Here is an 18723-nt window from a genome sequence, read left to right as displayed (position 1 = left end):
GCTGGAAAATGTGGGAAACCTATCTATTCTCTAGTAAAAAGTCCAGACAATATAATATTTTAAACTGGTTATGTTTATTTTGAAAAATTGTACATTTTAATTGACTGTTTTTTAAAGCAGAAAAATATAAAAGCAGGTTTGTGCATATTATGCTTTGTAGCTATAAGTATTGAAATTTGTATCTTTTTATTTGTGTATAATTATGTGCCAATGCGCATGTTATAGGCAGGTGTGCTTCTGAAAGTGCGCATAGAACGAAGTGCATGAGACTGCTGTGGGCTTGCATTATGTCTTATGGCTCCTGATATTTAGAGAGCTTGTCCTCAGGTTTCATCTTCACAGCCTCGTCATAGGACGGCAGTTTCATCTGTGAATTAAAATCAGTGCAAATTATGTTATGTGGAATTTATAGCAAGTACCAGAGAATGTAAAATATGATTGAATCTGTTCACTTATGATGAAATAAGAAGTTGAAATGTCAGCTGACTATAAGGATACAGAAATGTTAACTATTTTTGTGGATAACCCACTCACCATCACAGAGCTCTTTGGTGCTGGCATACGCTGCTCCTTCAGTGCATAATAACAGCGAATGGACACCTTGAACATGTACACCTACAGATCACAACAACACATTAGTCATCTTTATTAATCCAACATTGGTTGTATCCAAGTCCTGAAGTGTATACACAGAAAGGTTAGTAACAGACATCACACACAAATGCTAAAAATGTTCAAAGAAAGCAGTTTCAGTTCTCCTTTCTCAATTTAAATACACATACAGTAAGGATTCTATTTCAAGTAAAGACAAAGAGCTCTTTTTGACTAACTACAGTATAAGTTCTAGCTCCACCTCGCTCCACCTTCCCCGTCTCTCTAACATTGCTCTTCTGTTTTCACACAGCTGTATAGCTGAAAAAGACCCTCCTTGTGTCAGTCAGGCACCCACTGACAGATGAGAAGAGGCATTTTAAGGCAAGTAACACAGCTGCCTCGAACATGAAGATATGAAGGTGTGAATGTGAATGCATGCAAATTACAGGAAGTGTGTGGGAAGTGTCATTATCTGTAAATATCTTCACACACTCAGATAGCTACACAGTCAGACACCACACACACACACACACACACACACACACACACACACACACTCACACACGCAATACAAATCAGACCTTCAGCAGTATATACATCACAAAGAGGACTCCGAATGTCAAGGTGACACGGTTCAGCTCCTCTCCCTCCAATCTGGCCCCATCTTTTAGATTTGACTGTAAAGGAAAAGAGACATAAATTAAATGAGACACCACTTCATGTTATTTCAGTTTCCCTGAGGTTCAACATTCGCCTCAGTCTCAGTCAGTGACAGAACTACTGATTATAAGCAAGGTAAAGTAACTCCACTAACACACCCATCCACCGATCACACGCATAAAAACTTCATTATCTTAGGAGTCTGTAGTTTCAAAGTGCTTATATGTTTTCTATTCTTAAAAAAAAGATAGGTATTATATCCCGTCCATTGGGCATTAATGCCCACACTTGTGAATAGTCAATGTAGGGCACATCTGTTTATATTTCTAATACAAATATTTACAGGAAAATATAAGATGCAAATCACCAGTTTGTCATCATTATTTTTGTGAAAACATAAAAACTTGTGCCAGTTTCTTAGTATTTTTATTTGTTTAGCATTTCTAAACTAATGTTGATTTTCAGAAAATAGTTTGTTGCCAATTTACTGTGCCAATTTAGTCATATTTTTAGTTATATTTTCTTTAACAGTGCATATTTTACAGCTGATTATTTAATCATTTTGTACATTCTATGTCTTTTGCTCATGGAGAAATATTTTTTTAATGTAAGTAATATTTAGACAGACAATCCTATACAGTATCACGCAATTGTAAGCAAAAAATAGAAATCTATAAATCTGGATACATCAAAAACTGCTCAGGTTTACCTACGTCTATGTCACACCTGGATACTCGGTTATTTCTATATGTTGTATTAATTTTCGGCTTTCAGAAGCTTAGGTAGACAAATGTGGCAATATTATACAAGGTAGCTGGTATAAAGTTCCTTCCTGAAAAACCCCTACAAAATACCACAAAAGACGACTTCAGAGACAATGACTCAGCTAACACATGTTATATCATGCTAATGATATTACATGGTGTTAGCAGTAGAAAAGAAAGCAAAGACATCATTGCAATAACATCGGCTGGTTTAGCATTTATAAAGACTGAGCATTACAAATACTTTGTAGTAGGTTTCAATTTTGCCACAGTGTCTGTATAACAAAATGAGATTTGGAGGACGAGAATGAAACAAAAAGAAAAGTTGTTTATAGTGCAAATATTATATTGGGTGAGTGCAAGCTCCTCACAGCCAGCCGCAGAGCGTCTCCATAAGTAGGAGTGCCAGGAAGTCCAAATCGAGCATCAAACAGGGAAAGAAGACTCAGGGCCACATCAAGAAACATGAACATCACAAATGGCATCACACACATTGGCCCCTATGATGCAGAGAGATCGACGTTACAAACAGACTTAACATATTTAAAGTTTTTGTTCTTAATGTTCGTGTCCCCAAAGCTTTTAAAATGTGAGTGTTTGTGTGTGTTGTAACAAGAGTTCCTCCAGCATTTATAATTATTGGAACAGGCGTTTTTTTGTTTACTCCCAATTCTGGGTAAATGTTATTTGCCAAACTCATCAGCAGTGAACAGAGATTACAACACATTCCTTCTGACATGTCTGCAAACAGACACGCACACACACACACACACACACACACACACACACACACACACACACACACACACACAGAAATCTTATCGGTTACCTAACATTATCTTTGTGTAGCTTGGACAAAACACTCACTCACACAAACACAGACTTCATGTTCCTCACATTTATCTTGTAAAGAGGTTTTAAAGTTTTCACTAAGATCAAGGTAATAACAAACATAATGACTCAAGAGGAGTAAAAAGCATTATTATAGGGCGACTATTTTTTTAAACAACATTTAAAACGATCCATTAGATTTCATAAGCAACCTGTTGGTAATACACAGAGATATAAACACATTTACCTTACGGTGAGACAACATAACCAGCACACTGGAGAATGACATCAGAAACAATGAAATGAAGTTGGTGCTGATTTCAACTACAAACAAAGAAAAAAAACACACATTAATGCTGCCAATTTGATACTAAGTAAACTTTAATTTATATTTGAAATATGAATATAGAATTCATCTTTGATTTACAATATTGTCCGGTAAAGGAGTCAAGAAAAAAAAGTATATTGGACCATCTACAGTACTCATGTGCATGAAAAGGGAATAAGAATTAAACTAGTATTGGTTAGAGAGTGCTTATAAGAGGTGATAGTTATTCATGTTCTAGTATTTTGATAAGAAAGAGCTGTTAGACTTAGCTGTTAGACTCACAGATGCAATTGCCATGTGTGCGTTTCATTTCAGTAAAGGAGACAGTGATCGGATCTTTCTCTCGGATTATTCCAATGGCCAGATCCACAGCCACCAGCAGATTATAAATCTACACACACACAAACCAAGAATGAACTCAAGTCAGAGAGAAGAAATTCATGAGTATGGTCTGTGTCTTTGGATGTGTATACTCTGGCAGCAGATATGTTTTCATTTCTCTCCGAAAGCCAATACCAACAGAAACAGCACCCCAAGAACAGCGATACATTCAGAAAAGCCTGTAAAATTGTACATTGCATAACGCATGCAGACAACACACAGATAGTGATGAAAAGTCTCTCCCTTGGGCAATGTTTTGTGAAGGTATTTGAAGTGAGATCGAGCGAGCTGATTGGGTTTCTTGTGAGACGGCTGACATGTTCTTAGAGTTTATTCCAGTACACAGTGGATGTTCCATCACAGTCTGAGTAAATGTGAAAGTCACCAAGTTACATATAATAAAACACTGAATGATGCAAATATTTTGCCAACCTCAGAAATTTTATGTAACCAGATTATTGTACATCAAAATCCTTATGCAGAGCATTTTCACAATAGAAAATCTTGAAATGGATCATTTTCTGTAAAATCCCCTTTTTCTTGTGTTAAATAATTTTCTCAGAAATATAAATTATTATAGAATAAGCCGGTTCTTATTCTGGAAAATACACAGACTGAGTCATACAGTGCTGCTTATATGACTGTACATGGGTGTGTTAGTTATTCAAAATGTCTCCCTGTACTAACATCAACTTCCTCTTTCATGCTGCGCAGTCTAAAACAAACTGATACTTTTCCTGCTGTTGCTCAAACAGCAACACTGCACAAACACAGGAAGTGCAAATTCACTGTACAAACCATTTTAAAACAATTACATACTTAATTTTAAGTCTGTTAATACATTATAAGTTAGAAATCACAAATCTACACGAGCACAAATACACATTCTAACATCATTTTAAGGTAAACTGTAGGACTCCTGAACTAATGCTCTAAAAGTATGTCTCTTATATGGGTGTGTATGTAGGCAGCTAAACATTACCAAGTAGAAGATGGCAGAGACGCGGGTGGCCGTGTTGACATGGCAGCAGAGGGACTGTCTTCCAGCCATCTTTCTCCAGTTTGCTTACACACTCACCATATGAGATACGCACTGATAGACACAGCCTCACAAACCACTCTGACGCTTCCTGATGTTGACACGCAAGCACAAATTGCTGAGAGGTTTCACAAAGATGCTGTCACACTTCCACAGGACCAATGTGAGTGAAATACATAGAAGGGTTTAAACCTTTTTAACAATTAAAGTGTTAAAAATGACACCAGTTTTACAACCTCATAGTGATTTCTGTGCTACAGACCTTTGAGAAGGAGGTCAGTAATCTTTGAAATCTTTTACAATTATTCTATTATAGTTCTTTGAATTCATTTTGATGAAATAGCTGAAATGGTGTTAAAGGCATCAACTGGACTGTCATTAACTTAATATGACTAACACTTGCATAAATTCTAGTTTTCAAATATAAAGACAATATATTAGACTATTTTGACCTACCCAAAGTTACCCAGTAAGGGCACCACCATGTACTCAAATATAGAGAAACACTATGGTTGTATGGTTGTAACGTAACTATAACAATGTTGTCAGTAAAAGCAGTGCTAAAAAAAAAAAAAAAAAAAAAAAAAGTGTTAAAACTGCTACTTGAAAATCATTTAAAATTAACTGAGCAAACAATATTTAAATGTGATTGACTGTTTCGTAATTATTAAAGTTTGGGGAAACGGAGCCCTCTAGTGATTACATGATCTCACTTCCAGAACTCAAATAGGCACAAACTGCATAGCTTGGATATTTACAATACATAGACCCATGAAGGTCCAGGGACAAAGAAAGAAAAGACACAAGTTAAACTAATAGGAGGTTAAGGCCACTTTATTGAAGCCTGCAATCAACAACAACAACAAAAAACAAACCACAAAACACAAACATAAATAGACTGCAGACTCTCAAATTCCTCAGTTAGCGATGATGGCCCTGAAACACACAGCAGGAAGTCATTTCACACAGGAACACACACAACCACACAATTTCTCAACTTCTCAGAACTCACTCGCATGCACTATTAGAGTAGAGACATGGGAAAGCAATGTTTAGTAGTAGAACAAACAAATTTGTAAATGAGCAATTAATACATTTAAATAATTAACCTTTGCAGCAAGTGTGTAGATTAAGATCAAACATTTAGTCGTGCTTTTCCAAGCATTTGCATTATTTCTGTGAAATACACTCGTGTTTTATTCCAAAAACCCTGCCTATATTTATTTTAACTAAGTGATTTGTATAATAATTATACCACTCATGCTGCTATTGTTGTTGGAACCTGCCTGCAATCTTTTCTAATAAACTCAGCCCTACATAAAATAGTGTGTAAGGAGCCCTGAGATAGACTAGTGTGTCATCCAGGGTTCATTCCCACCTTGCACGCAGTGTTCCCAGGATGGACTCTGAATCCACTGCAACCATGACCAGTATAAAGTGGTTACTGATGATGAATGAATAAAAATAGATCATTAATTTCAACCATTCCAATCAGTATAAAGCATTTACCAAAGATCAGTGAAGGAACATGGTATGTGATTGCACACTACCATGTGAGGAACCCACTGAATTGAAGATACTCCCATTTTGCCACTAACATGGCCTTTCTTTGTCCTTTGAGCATCACGTGTAACTGCCAGCTTGAACTAACATGAGAATAAAAAGCTCATGCTCCCACCAAGGCTTTTTTGATATGCATCTCGAGGGAAATGAGCTGTGCACCCAAGTATAAATAATATAATGGAAAGTTTTCTTTGGGTAATATCTAGAGATTTATTGCCACCCTGGTACATTTCTTACGACTCTTTCCATTAATCATGATTTACAATGCATGGGGTATGCAAAAGCATCACGAATGGTATTCTGTTTTGCAATGTCATGTTTATGTTAGCAGAAAAATAACAATTTAGAACCTTATAGCTCCTTTAAAGAACACAATAGCTCACCTAGACTCACATACACACCTGTCAGAAGTTAATGGGTGAGAAATCACAATGGAAAATGGTCTCTGCCTCGCTAACTTTGACTAGCTGACTCTGTCCTGTTTCCTCCAGCTCTGTTTTGACACTGGCCAGCAAGGGGTCAGTGGTGGTAGGTTTAACCAGGCTTTGGCATGGTGCCCCCTGAGGCATGATGTAAGACTGGGGTGGGACAAGCGAAGGATAGTGGCTCTCACGACCATGGGATGAGAACTGAGGCTTTAGAACAGTATGTGGAACCTGAACTGAATGACTGTACATGTCCCCACTCCATGGGAATGTCTGCAAAGCTGTGCACATACAAGCAAAAACAGACAAGTTTCAATAAAGTCGCAAAATACCATCTTTAGCAAATGTACGTGTATGTACACAGGCTCTTTTCTTACCCTGTAGCCCAGGCTGCAGTAATATCTGGCTACCGTTTTGGCATTGAAAGTAAGCATGTCCTCCATTGGTGCAGGGCGGAAGATTGCTGCCAGCTCCTGAGTTCAGCGGCATACAAGTGGCAGCACCCTCATTTGAGTTAGGGGTCAGATATGGAGATGGGGTGAGGTATGATACTCGTGAGTATTGTGGCAGTAGCGTGTTTGCCTGCTGTGGGAGTACATTATTATTTTGTTGGGTAAGAAGAGTACCATGTTGCTGAGGAAGTAATGTGCTTGACTGTTGGGGGTATGTCATGAGCTGGTAGGACTGAGTGTTTCCAGGACCAGAGGCAACAGCTTCATACTTAGCTGAAGAGCCCAGAGAATCATAGTTAAACCTGCAAAACAGTACATTCTTGTTTTTTTTTTGTAATATACCATGTAAAAGCAAAGAACTTTACTTGTTTCGTGTTATTTATTAAAAGTGTCCCAGCCTTCAATGTTTCATGCAAGTGAGGGAGATGTGTGGCAGCTTGCACTCTAGTGGTGTATGAGGGTGTTGCAACTGCTGATTTTGTTACTCACCCAGGGTCAGCATGCAGGCTAAAGGACTGAGCCTCACTGTGCTCTGGTGTGTCAAGAAGCACAGACAGTGTATGTGTAGGGGGGTTGTATGCAGCAAAGAACGGTAGTGAGGCACGGCGCAGAGGTGGTGGACTCTGCATGAGGGGATATTTATAATCCCCTGTGCTTCCCTGAGATGCATTAGTTGCCACATCCACACAGCCTGGAACATAATTCAAATATGGATATATTTGTAAAATGTAGAAAATATTTTCATATCTATACACACACACACACACACACACACACACACACACACACACACACACACACACACACACACACACACACACACACACACACACACTTCTAATTTATGTGTTATATATAAAGAATGAGAAGAAATGGGATCTTCGATATATTTCGTGACATGGTTGTTTGTGCCAGATTTGCTGCTAATCTCTGGGAATTTTACAAGCATCAGTTTTTAAGAGTCTTATACAGAATGCAGTGAAACAAAAGATATTGATTGAACAACAGCTCAATGGGTGGAAATGCCTTTTTGGCTCAAAGGAATATGGCCAGCAACCAGGAAGGATACGGTTCATTCATGTGCAGTTATACAGGTGTTCCTATTTAAGTGGACCACAAGTGTGAAGACAAACTAATTCACTGGGCATAGTATAAGTATTATGCTTATACTGGGTAGGGCCTATTTTTTCCCCCACTCAAAGCAGCCTCAGTTCACCAGCACATGGATTCCACAAGATTTTTTCAGGTGCAATTTCATAATTGGAACTTCCTGTTCTACCACTTCCCAAAAGTGGTGTTATGGGTTAATTATGGCCATGAAGGTTGGTGAAATTGAGATTCATCAGACCAGGCTACGTTTGTCCAGTTTTAAACTGTCCAGTATTGTTAAGCCTGTGTACACAACATCCTCAGCTTTCTTTTCTTGCCTGACAGATGATGATCCCACATGTTCTTCAAAATGTTGTAACCTAACTGCCTAAGCATTTGGCATGTTGTGCATACTGAGATGCTACTCAACACAATTGTGGTTATAAAAGTTGCTGCAGTCTCTCACAAAGCTTGAACCACTCTGACTATTAGAAACACCTGTACACCTACGCAAAGGCTGTATAGTTCACGAGGTGAAAGTAGAATAAAGTACTTAGTGAGTGTATCCATAAATCGCTACAGGGAATTCAATTGGAACCTTTAGGTTTATAAGGGTTGGTTTAGTCAAGATATTTTTGTGACTGAGGTTGGCATCACTACAGGTGAGCAAAATCCTCTCAAATAAACAAACCAGTTTAACTAGACTTTTACCTGAAAATTTACCTGAAATAACTGAAAAAAAAAGATTTCTTTTTAGATGTACACATTCTTACCCAATCAAATAAATAAAATCTGAGCTATCTGAATAAAGCTATGAATTATACATTGTGTGGGTATGGGATAGACCTGGTGGGCTGGTACAGCTGTTGAGAAGTGTACTGTAAGGAGGAAGTGCGTTTCCTGTTTGGGGGGGTAGTGGTGCAATCACAGGACCTGTGAAAACAGAAGGTCTACAAAACAACAGGTAAATATAGATGCAGTCAGCACTGTTAGAGGTGATGGTGTTTCAAAAGAAAAACCTGTGGACTGGGGCTTGGGCTGGAGCTTGGGTCCGGGGCATGGGAGGCTTTCTTGTTGTTGTTTTGGAGGTTTTACGCCATTTGGCACGACGATTCTGAAACCAAACCTCAGAAAGAGTATGTGCACAGTGTCATTATGTAAATTTGGAGATGTGTGTAATGAAAAAAAGAAAGGAGGGCCTGGAAATGTGACAGGTCTTACCATGACTCTCTGAGGTGTCACACCAACTGACATTGCAATCTCTTTCCGTTTGTCAGCATCTGGATAGTGGTCATCTTGAAACATCCTTTCCAGCTCCTCCAACTGGTCTATAGGCACATACACACATTCACACACATCCTCCACATTGTTCATTCATTTTCAGTCACCACATTGTGCTTGTTTGTCCTCCCATGTTGTGTCAGATACAAAGCTGAGAACTGGGTGTGCGATATCAATCCTATCTGCAAGGTACTGTATGAATCCACCTATCAGTATACCTTTAGAAAGAACAGTTGAATATAACTTCTCATGGACCGAAGAAGAATTTTTAAATACATTTTATTTCCAACCCCGAACCCGGGAGTGAGTATTGTGGACAAAGCTATCCCTTGTGCCACCCTCAAAAGTGTTCATACTGTATGAAAGCACAATGTCAAAAAACATTCACACTCACCAGTGCTGTAGGAGGTCCGTGTTTTCTTTTTGGGTGCTGGTGCCAGTAGAGAGGTGTTGCTGACACATGGTAAGGGCTGGGAGCTTGCCTCTGGATGTATTGAATTTAATGGCACAGATCTACTGGTGAAACGGGTGTAGCGACGTGTGGTGTACACCTGCTGCAGCGTCACTTCCAGCTGCCCAGAATGGGTAAAGGATTTGGGCTCAACAGAGGGACTGCTCTCGAACACACGCTTGGACAGGCAGGAAGACTGTGACATCGGCATGGGCACTGAGCCTTGGGTCTGACCCACTGTCTGTTTTTGTAGCTGAAGCACAGAAGGATTACTAGATGGGAGTGTGAGAGTTAGAGGATTCTGGGAGGAAGGAGCAGAGATCAAGGGGGTTTGTGAAAGCGGTAAAGACTTGGAAGGACACAGCATGAGCTGTTCATTTACACTACTCTCACCAGACTCCTCACATACCATCACCAGATTTACTGGGCTGCTTGAATTCAGCTGTAGTACACTCTTTTCCTCCTGTAGTGGAGGGTCCAGATCACCACTCACATCACTCACTTTACCATCATGCTTGCTTTTATTCTCCTCTGTCATTTCTATTTTACATTGACCCATTTCAAGCTCTGCACATTCTTCAGGATTACACTCATCAACCATCTCAAAAAATCTGTGCGTCATTGTTTCTGCCATTTCACTACCATTTTCCCCCCCTTCATTTATAGAATGCATTTTATGGGTGCTTTTTAGCTCTGCTTCTTCATCCACATTTCTTTGTTGTTCAGCAACACCAAGTGCCAGACAAGGTCTTTCACCTTCCTCCTCACATAAAGGACACAGGCTGTCTGTAAACAATAACTTTTGATCAGGTTTGCAAATGTAAGAAGACAACAATGATTCCACCCTGATATTAAATAAAAGTCATGTGCTGTTCATGTAGATGTTATGAACCCTGCTTCTTTAATAAGCTAATGGTGATTTGAATCATTACAATAGCGTTGTAGGGAATTAGACCAAATATAAAGCTAGTGCTGTAGTTTCGCTATTGTGGCTGTTCATTTTTTTTTTTACCAATTAATGAGGTAAGTATTCTGTTTCTGTATTTGGTTTCCATAAGCCTACCGTACCCTTCATATGGTGCCAGCTTAAGTCTAGAAAGCTGCACATGCTACTAATGAAATGTTCCTACAAACATAAATTTAGGCTCAAACGAGTCATTATTTAGAAGCTACAACCGAACTAAACATCACATTTAAAACCTTTTTTTTTCAGGCTACAGAAAAACCTATCAAAACCTTATTCTTATAGTATCTTATACTGAACTTCCGCCCAGCTAACAATTACCCACCAATTATGCACTTATTAAACCATTAGAGTCTAATTTAGGTTAATTTACACACCGTAATCACTAGCAAACAGGGAGTCCTCCGTCATCTTGTTGCGCAAATAGCCTGTAACTCAAACTACCTATCTAAATTAGCTTAGAGCTAAAAGTGGCAGGTAAACGACAACGTTCAATCTAAATCTGATAATTGGTGCGGGTTAATTTCAATTAACCTGAAACAGGTGAGAAAGGTTTGCAACATCTCTAAACATCTGTGTGTGTGTGTGTGTGTGTGTGTGTGTGTGTGTGTGTGTGTGTGTGTGTGTGTGTGTGTGTGAATAAATGAAAGAGAATGAGAGAGATGCATGATGAAAATTCTTTTAAAACCGTCAGGTAAAAAAAATGAAAATCACTATGCTGAGAGTAATGATTAATCCCTGACCCAAACAATCTGCTCAGGATTGACCCTAAACTAGTCCCTTTCCAGTCACAGCTGGGGCATAGTAAGTAATTGTGTATTATAATAAGCATCCACAGTACATGGTATGTGTACCTAATAAAATGACCAGATGTTCCCAAAGAAATAAAAACTATTCGTATTTACATTTTTAATTTCTTACATTTTTATTTTGGTATTCAATTTTTTCCCATTTTTCAAAAGTAGGGGGTCCATTCATTCAACAAGGGGAAATATTTTTTCTATTTTTTATTATTATTTTATCTTGCCAAAATAGGAAACGGGGTTGTTGTTGTTTTTTTACACTACAGTGCATTTCAGCATGAGGAGTTGACCTCTCTACAAGCCCTGTCCCTGAAGGCCTCTGGAATCTTATTCTGTTTTCATATTGGAAAAATTGGATTTGCAGAAGATACTGACATCTCACATCTAGGATGTTTTGAGACAATGATCTTCTTAGATATGTTTCTGAAGTGGAATTATGTGTGACTGCAAACCAGAGCTAGCCATAGCTTTTAATTAGAGAGTGGTTTAGTCCACTATATACCTTGGTATTAAGACCTATTTTTACCAGCAAGAAAAGCTACGTGTTGGCTTTTCTATAGATCATAAGCTGTCAATTAAATTACAGTTGCCTGTTAGCAGTTCTGAAACATTGCCCCTACAGGAAGCAATTATTTTATAATGATTATCTAAACCTTCTTGGCTTTTTCTTTCCAGACCTGTTTGTTATGTCTCAAGAGATGGGTCCAATATTTGGTTCTAATCGTATAACAGAACACCAGGATGCTAATAGTTTACATGCTGCTGAGGGTCAAGTGGGGCGAGAATTAAGGATAGTCCAGCAAATACATAATAAGGCATCATGTGTAAGTCTAGCCTCTGCATTAATTAGAAGCATGGTTTGTATGATTCAGTTCAATTTGTTGTAGTGGACACAGATTTTTTATATTCTTCCTCATGACACTGTAAATATTAGTCCCAATAAGAATGCATATAACATCTATTGTTTTAAAGCCAAAAACTGTTTTAAGCATCTAATTTGTATATTTAGTTTGGAAGAGTTGAAACAAGTTGTCACACTGTCCTGTGCTATCTGAAAATCTGACGCATAAGACAGTGATTATCTGCAATGATGAAGAGAGATCAGCAGTAAACATTCGTTTTAATACACACAAGAGACAAATAAGTACCCAATCAGGTCTTTTATTTAGAACAGAGTGGCATATTAGTGACAGAATGTCGCCCCCATATACACAAATCAAATGAGGAGAAATAAAAACCTCTGCTCTTAAAAATGCGCACGTATAAAACACAATGGGCAACCTTTACATCAAAACCATGCTCGCCTGTGATTGGCACGCAAACACAGGAAGGCCCGCCTTTTATTTGGCCATGGGTAGTGACAGGGTAAGGTAGATGTCAGGGAAAACAGCAATCAGCCAAAGAAACTGCCACTGAGACAAATCCATTCAGGATAAACACAGGTGTTTGTTGGTGTTAGGGGGCATGTGGGTGTGCATTTGTGTTGTGTTGACAAATACAATATACATAGCTCAATGAAACTGAGTGCATGTCTTTTTTTGTACCCTTGTAAATCATTGTAACCTTGTAGCCATGCTAGAAATAGCTACACATGTTTAAAAATGTGAACAATCAAAACATATTGATCCCTGAAGTATGATCAAATGTAGAGTATTTCTATAAATGTAAGTACTAATCTTATTGATCGGGAAGGCAATGTATCACCATTTATAAGTGACTGCTGAGATTGTGACAATATTCTTAGTGCACTTAATCACAAAAGGTGCATGATGTCTATGTGGTCGTAAGGAATTTCTTAAGGACCTAGTTACAAAACAAACTCTGCGTGGCATGTGTGTGTGTGTGTATGTTTTACAGTAATTATTTCTATTAATGACACTAGTGGAAGGTGTCTTGGAGGTGATCTTGTGAAGTGAGAAATCACAGTTAGCGCAATCATTTTACCCATGAAACATAAAAAAACCCTTTAAATTGTCGTGTATTGCCTTCGAGCTTAAATTATACTGCTAACTGAATAAATCCTACTCCATATAAAAACCCCATAAGGTTTAAGAAGAAAAAACTTCAGGAAGATACATTTCAGTAAGAGCATGGGCACATACATGCACACACAGGCATGACATGATCATACGTTATGATAATAATATTTAAAATATTCAAAGCTACAGGTGCACTGGTGTGAAATTACAATCTTAGATAGCTGTACGTCCACCTCACACGCTTACAACACCACCCAAGATTTTTTCCCACAGTTTTTAAATCAGGGGCTCAGACTCTAATCCGAGGGGTGATGGTAATTTTTGTTTTCTCTCTTCTAGTACTAATGAAGGCATTGGTTATGAAATAATGAATTGATTAAGCACTCCATGATTCAAGTCCTCGTGTGCTCTATTGATAGACCGCTGAAGTATTACAGCTCTATAGTACTGAGTTGTACATATAAAATGGGTAGGTTGTGTTAAGAAATGTGGTTCAGTGCAGTCTATTAAGAGTCATAGCCCGTTCCCATTCATGTCCCCTCGTAGTGATATGTTATGAATTAGTTAGCTTACCTACCAAAGATTTGCTACAGTGGGCAGTGAGGGACATATTAAACACCACTGGGTGCTCTAATGTTGTGCTATGGTCTCATCGTGTCACCCACCTCTGCAACACATGGAATGATATGTGACAAACAGGTAATGCCACATACAGGTGACTATAGCATTAAGTTTACAGTAAGGCCAGGCAGTGGAAATCTGCATGAAAGCATCTGTACATTCTCCCTCAAAAGCACTAGAGGGTGACAGCATTATGGGTGTGTCAATGTTAATAGCTGCATTATTGCTACATCATGCACTTTTACCTAACTCTAACAGCGCAGTCATTTTGTTTTATTGATCGTGTTGTGCAGCACAATGTTGCAACATAATCAGAAACAATCTGACCGACTCTTATGACCTTCAGTGGAATCCCAAAGTAGATACTGTTTTATTTCCAATAAAATGCCTTAAGCTGAATTTTTGCTCCTCTAGAACATAAGGCTGTTGGCTTTAAATTGGACCAAAACACATACTGATTTCCTGACATCCCTATACCAATGGTTTAGTCTATGCCATCTAACTCTTGTAATCTTATATCATTCGGAGGACATGATCACTAAACACCTAATGGTGTCGTACTGTGTTTGGATGTGGTGGTGTGAGTGTCAATGAGAAAGTGAGACATTCATGTAAGCTTGTGCTTTTTACCTGATAAAAAAACCATCAAGAAAATACTGAAAACATGAGGAATGCATATTTTTTTGACTGAAGCAGGGGCAAGCAATGAGCTGTTAAATAAAATCAGTATTTACTTTGCTGAAACATTGGGATTGCTATTTCCAAAGTGATTTATGTATGTGTGTGTCTGTTTGTGTGCACAGGTCTTTACTACATAAAAAGCATATGTAAAAGCATGATCAACTGAAATTAAAAAAGAGTTGATATTTACACCAGTAAAACGTTTACTGCACAGCTAAATAGATATCCTTCACTACTAATATTATCATCTCTTACCATCCATTCAGAACTGCTGATATATTACTGATTATTTTTTACTATTGATAACTAATTGTCTTTGTACAGAACAGAGAAATAGATAATCCCGTTTCTTTGCATGCGCACCGTCACAGCAAATGTTTCCTAAATGTTTATGTGCTGTGTTGAGTTTTTTTTTCAGCCTCCTGGCTTGAAAGTTATAATTCTACAGTCATTGAGGACAGTCTTGCTGACATACTCTCTCACCAGCAGAGGGAGTTACACCATATGTATGTGTGTGTGTGTGTGTGTGTGTGTGTGTGTGTGTGTGTGTGTGTGTGTGTGTGTGTGTGTGTGTGTGTGTGTGTGTGTGTGTGTGTGTGTGTGTGTGACTTACATAGGCCAGAGATGGCAGCAATTTCATGACACCCCAGTCTCACACACACATACTCAAACCCACACACCGTTCTGCGGTCATGCTCAGCTTCAAGCACCAGGGGAATGGAAGGCACAAAACGCGACCCTTGTGACAGAAGCATGACCTTTTCAGAATAGCATGGCCCCAAAATTCCTTCCCCACTTCTCTCTCTTTGTCTTATCTTTTTCATTCCTTTCCATTGACCCTCTCTGCCCCACCATAACCTTTTATCCTTCCTCACTCCCTCTGTCATGCGTCTTGACTTCCATGCTCAGCTGGAGAGGAATATTGTGCATTTATAGAACATGTGTCTTTACAAAATGTTTTATGTCATAATTTTATAGAACAACAATTTTTAAACATATCAATAGCAACGTGTACTTAAAAAAATGTTTTGTTTTGGGGTTTTTTTTGTTTTGTTTTTTGTTTTGTTTTTTATGTATGGAGTCCCTATCTCTCCCTAGCAGATCTGCAAAACTCTGTCCAAAGCCTTTTTTTATTTTGATGATCTTTTTTTCCCATTCAAAAGAAAGTCCTAAGTCCGCAGAGTGGCAGGCACTCCCATGGAGAAAGGAGAGAGTCAGGAGAAAACAGAGATAGAAATGACAGGAAGATAGGAGGGTCGGAGGGAGTAGAGGCTAGAAGGATGGAGGAATGCAAAAGAAAGAGTGTAGATTTTAGGCATAGAATTCCTCCTGCTTGTCTGGTTTCTGATAAGTAACTGTGGCTTGTTTGGGTTCCTCCAGAGTGTAGCTGCCTTCATCCTTCTTTTTCATTCGATATACAAGTAACATGACCAGGAATGCAGCAAACAGTGCGCCAACTACACCGCCAACAATCACAGCTAGAGAAACAGAGAGAAAAAAGAAACAAAAACTTTTTAATCATTTTACTGAAATAAGTAAAATCATATTACTGATTAGATCATGGTAGACACAATAGATAAAATAGTTTTTTCAACTGTTTCTGGCTTGTGGCCTTGTTTTTAACCTGTTCTTTATCTACATATTGTGCTTTAACATAAAACTAAATGCTTAAATTTCACTTTGTCCTCTTGTAAGGTTCAAGTTCAGACCACAATTTTAACTAAACGTCAAGGAGAGTGGTTGTATAAATGTAATGGAGAGAACTCTGAGATCTGGGCAGCTTCTGCTTTGCTCTAAAAAGACAAGTCCCCTGTTGATACCCTAACTAGACATTGTTGAATAATAGGAGGAGATGGGGAGGTGGTGGGTATCCAAACTCTGTCACAAATAGAGAAAGAGAAAGATAAAAAGTTATATGGTTAATTAGGAAAAAGTTGCAGCTTCAGGAGTTATCTTTCTCCAATTCTTCAGTTATGCCATAACGTCCTCCCCGTTTTCCTCTCTAATTTGGTCATCTGCCAATTCCCACCCACTAGCCAGCTCTCAGCTATCACACAAGATCTACCAACGGGGGTGGTTGAAGGCTAAAGTGCTGCCTCCCATGAAGCCAGCTGCCATATCTTTTTCGAACTACTGCTCATGCTGTGTCACGGGGCTATGTTAAACACTCGGAGGAAAGTGCTATCTGACCATTTCTGCACAAATGAGCTCAGACATGCCCATGACTGGTAAGCAACTGACAGGGAAGACGGTATATGCCATACCTCCCACACAGTGTGAATGAACACCTCCTCTGTATGCTATCCCTTTGTCAAAAGAGACCACATTTGAAAAAATACTATTTGTATGATGGCCAATTCCCAGCACAAAAATGACACTCTCATGGTAGTGGATACTGGTATGTAGTGGAGTTCCCATAGTTGTCCCAGTGATGGACCAGGTTAGTTAAACTGAAACATTAGCTAACATTAGCATTTAGCTAATAAAATGGCTAATAAGTGTAGCTAGCAGGCAGCTGTAAAGAACAAAATTAGCCCTGAATAAATAGAGTCTTCAGAAAAAACTTCTTAAAGTAGATATAAGTGCTGTATACACATGAACAGTCGATTATGGACTGTTGGTTTTGATGGACAAATCATTTAATCCAAATACAAGGAAAGTAGTTAAGGACTTGTGTCTAACTAGGCCTAAGATTTCTAGTTCCTTTCCTTTCTTGCACAGCTTCGAGCTGTGTTTAAGATTCATGCATTACCTGAAAAATGTAAAGAGACATGGCACCCAAAATTCTTGATTATAAAGAAATATATACAAAATGACTAGGTTTACATTACATTTATTAGTTAAACTGTTATTAGAATTGTTTTCTCCTTCAGGGGATAAGGACATCTCCAGTGGACTCACTGTCTCATTATGAGGTTGATAAAGCAAGACTGCTCTATAAGCTGTCAGTAAATGCTCTCCAAAAATATCACCGATATTAATGTTAGGTGCAGAAGCAAGGAAATTTGTATTTCATTATATCTTCAAGAATGACTTTATAGCAGAATAATACATGACTGAAATATATGGCACGATAATATAAATGCCAAAGGTTTACCATATGCACAAGTCAGAAAATGAACGTGGAAAAATTAAGACATAAATACGATCATCTGCACATGGCTTATAAGCTGTAGTGATCTGGTCTGATAAATACTGGATGTAATGGCTACATGGCAATAAAGTATTCAGTGAGAAAGCAGAAACAAATAAACTACAGTTCAATGGGGAATCCTTCATTACCGACAAATCTAGTCCTTCTTGTTAGTGATTTGCCTCAAGTACAATTAAAATATACTTTAAAAAATACTTATACAGTACAAAAAATATATACTTCATATAGGAAAGAAGTTGTTGAAGAAAACTATATTAGATACCTGACCTTGCTGTGACCTTGACCATGTTTGGATTATTCTAAAACCTGCTGGTAATTATTCCACATAAAACTTACATTTAACTATTCGTTTCTGAGATATTGTGCTAATTAGAATCTCAGACAGAAGCACAGACACGTTGAAAACAATCATGTGTACGAGAATCAAGACACTGAGATTACAAAAGCCAAACAGAGAAAGGAGAAATAAACAAGGTAAAACTGTCATATCACCATAATTCAACTTTTCAAATAAAAGGGCAACAACTGTGAGTTTCAGCCCTTTTTCTTACCTATCAAAACTTCTTTTCTTTCCAAGATGTTTTTCTGAGGAAGCTGAGCAGCTGAACTTCCTGTATCTATTGTGTTGCCAGTTAAATCAGGCTCTGCACCAACGTCCGATGC

At 38.3% G+C, this 18723-nt stretch overlaps 3 protein-coding genes across 7 annotated transcripts in view; all 3 read right to left on the bottom strand.

Moving 5' to 3' along the window:
• Positions 1-55: 55 nt before the first annotated feature.
• Positions 56-4701, bottom strand: LOC113661588 (lysosomal-associated transmembrane protein 4A). Its single transcript, XM_027175935.2, has 7 exons — positions 4541-4701; positions 3460-3568; positions 3097-3173; positions 2390-2518; positions 1176-1271; positions 535-615; positions 56-367 (listed from the first exon to the last, which is right to left on the bottom strand). The coding sequence occupies exons 1-7, from the start codon at positions 4607-4609 to the stop codon at positions 293-295; spliced, it is 636 nt and encodes a 211-aa protein (XP_027031736.2). The 5' UTR covers positions 4610-4701; the 3' UTR covers positions 56-292.
• Positions 4702-5415: 714 nt separating this feature from the next.
• On the bottom strand, positions 5416-11353 carry LOC113661586 (homeobox protein NOBOX-like). Of its 5 annotated transcripts, XM_027175934.2 has the most exons (11): positions 10927-11085; positions 10268-10644; positions 9802-10159; positions 9348-9454; positions 9146-9252; positions 8973-9076; positions 7527-7728; positions 6963-7339; positions 6562-6866; positions 5976-6041; positions 5416-5533 (listed from the first exon to the last, which is right to left on the bottom strand). In XM_027175934.2, the coding sequence occupies exons 1-9, from the start codon at positions 10964-10966 to the stop codon at positions 6565-6567; spliced, it is 1974 nt and encodes a 657-aa protein (XP_027031735.1). In that variant the 5' UTR covers positions 10967-11085; the 3' UTR covers positions 5416-5533; positions 5976-6041; positions 6562-6564. The 5 variants fall into 5 exon arrangements, with proteins under 5 accessions (XP_027031735.1, XP_027031734.1, XP_027031732.1 ...); XM_027175933.2 differs by lacking the exon at positions 10927-11085 and adding an exon at positions 11200-11353 and having other exon boundaries at positions 9802-10644; XM_027175931.2 differs by having other exon boundaries at positions 9802-10644.
• Positions 11354-15411: 4058 nt separating this feature from the next.
• sdc3 (syndecan 3) overlaps positions 15412-18723 on the bottom strand; it is a 27277-nt gene continuing 23965 nt past the window's right edge. The window contains exons 4-5 of the mRNA XM_047808170.1: positions 18612-18723; positions 15412-16384 (exon numbers count right to left, since the gene is read on the bottom strand). The exon at positions 18612-18723 is cut by the window's right edge and continues 117 nt beyond it. Of these exons, the coding sequence (XP_047664126.1) occupies positions 16218-16384; positions 18612-18723 (279 nt within the window). The 3' untranslated portion in view covers positions 15412-16217. The remainder of the gene's footprint in view (positions 16385-18611) is intronic.

Source organism: Tachysurus fulvidraco, chromosome 24 (assembly GCF_022655615.1).
Source record: "Tachysurus fulvidraco isolate hzauxx_2018 chromosome 24, HZAU_PFXX_2.0, whole genome shotgun sequence".
NCBI classification, from domain to species: Eukaryota; Metazoa; Chordata; class Actinopteri; order Siluriformes; family Bagridae; genus Tachysurus; species Tachysurus fulvidraco.
Note: the sequence above shows the minus strand (reverse complement) of the source record. Positions and strands in the feature narration are given on the sequence as shown.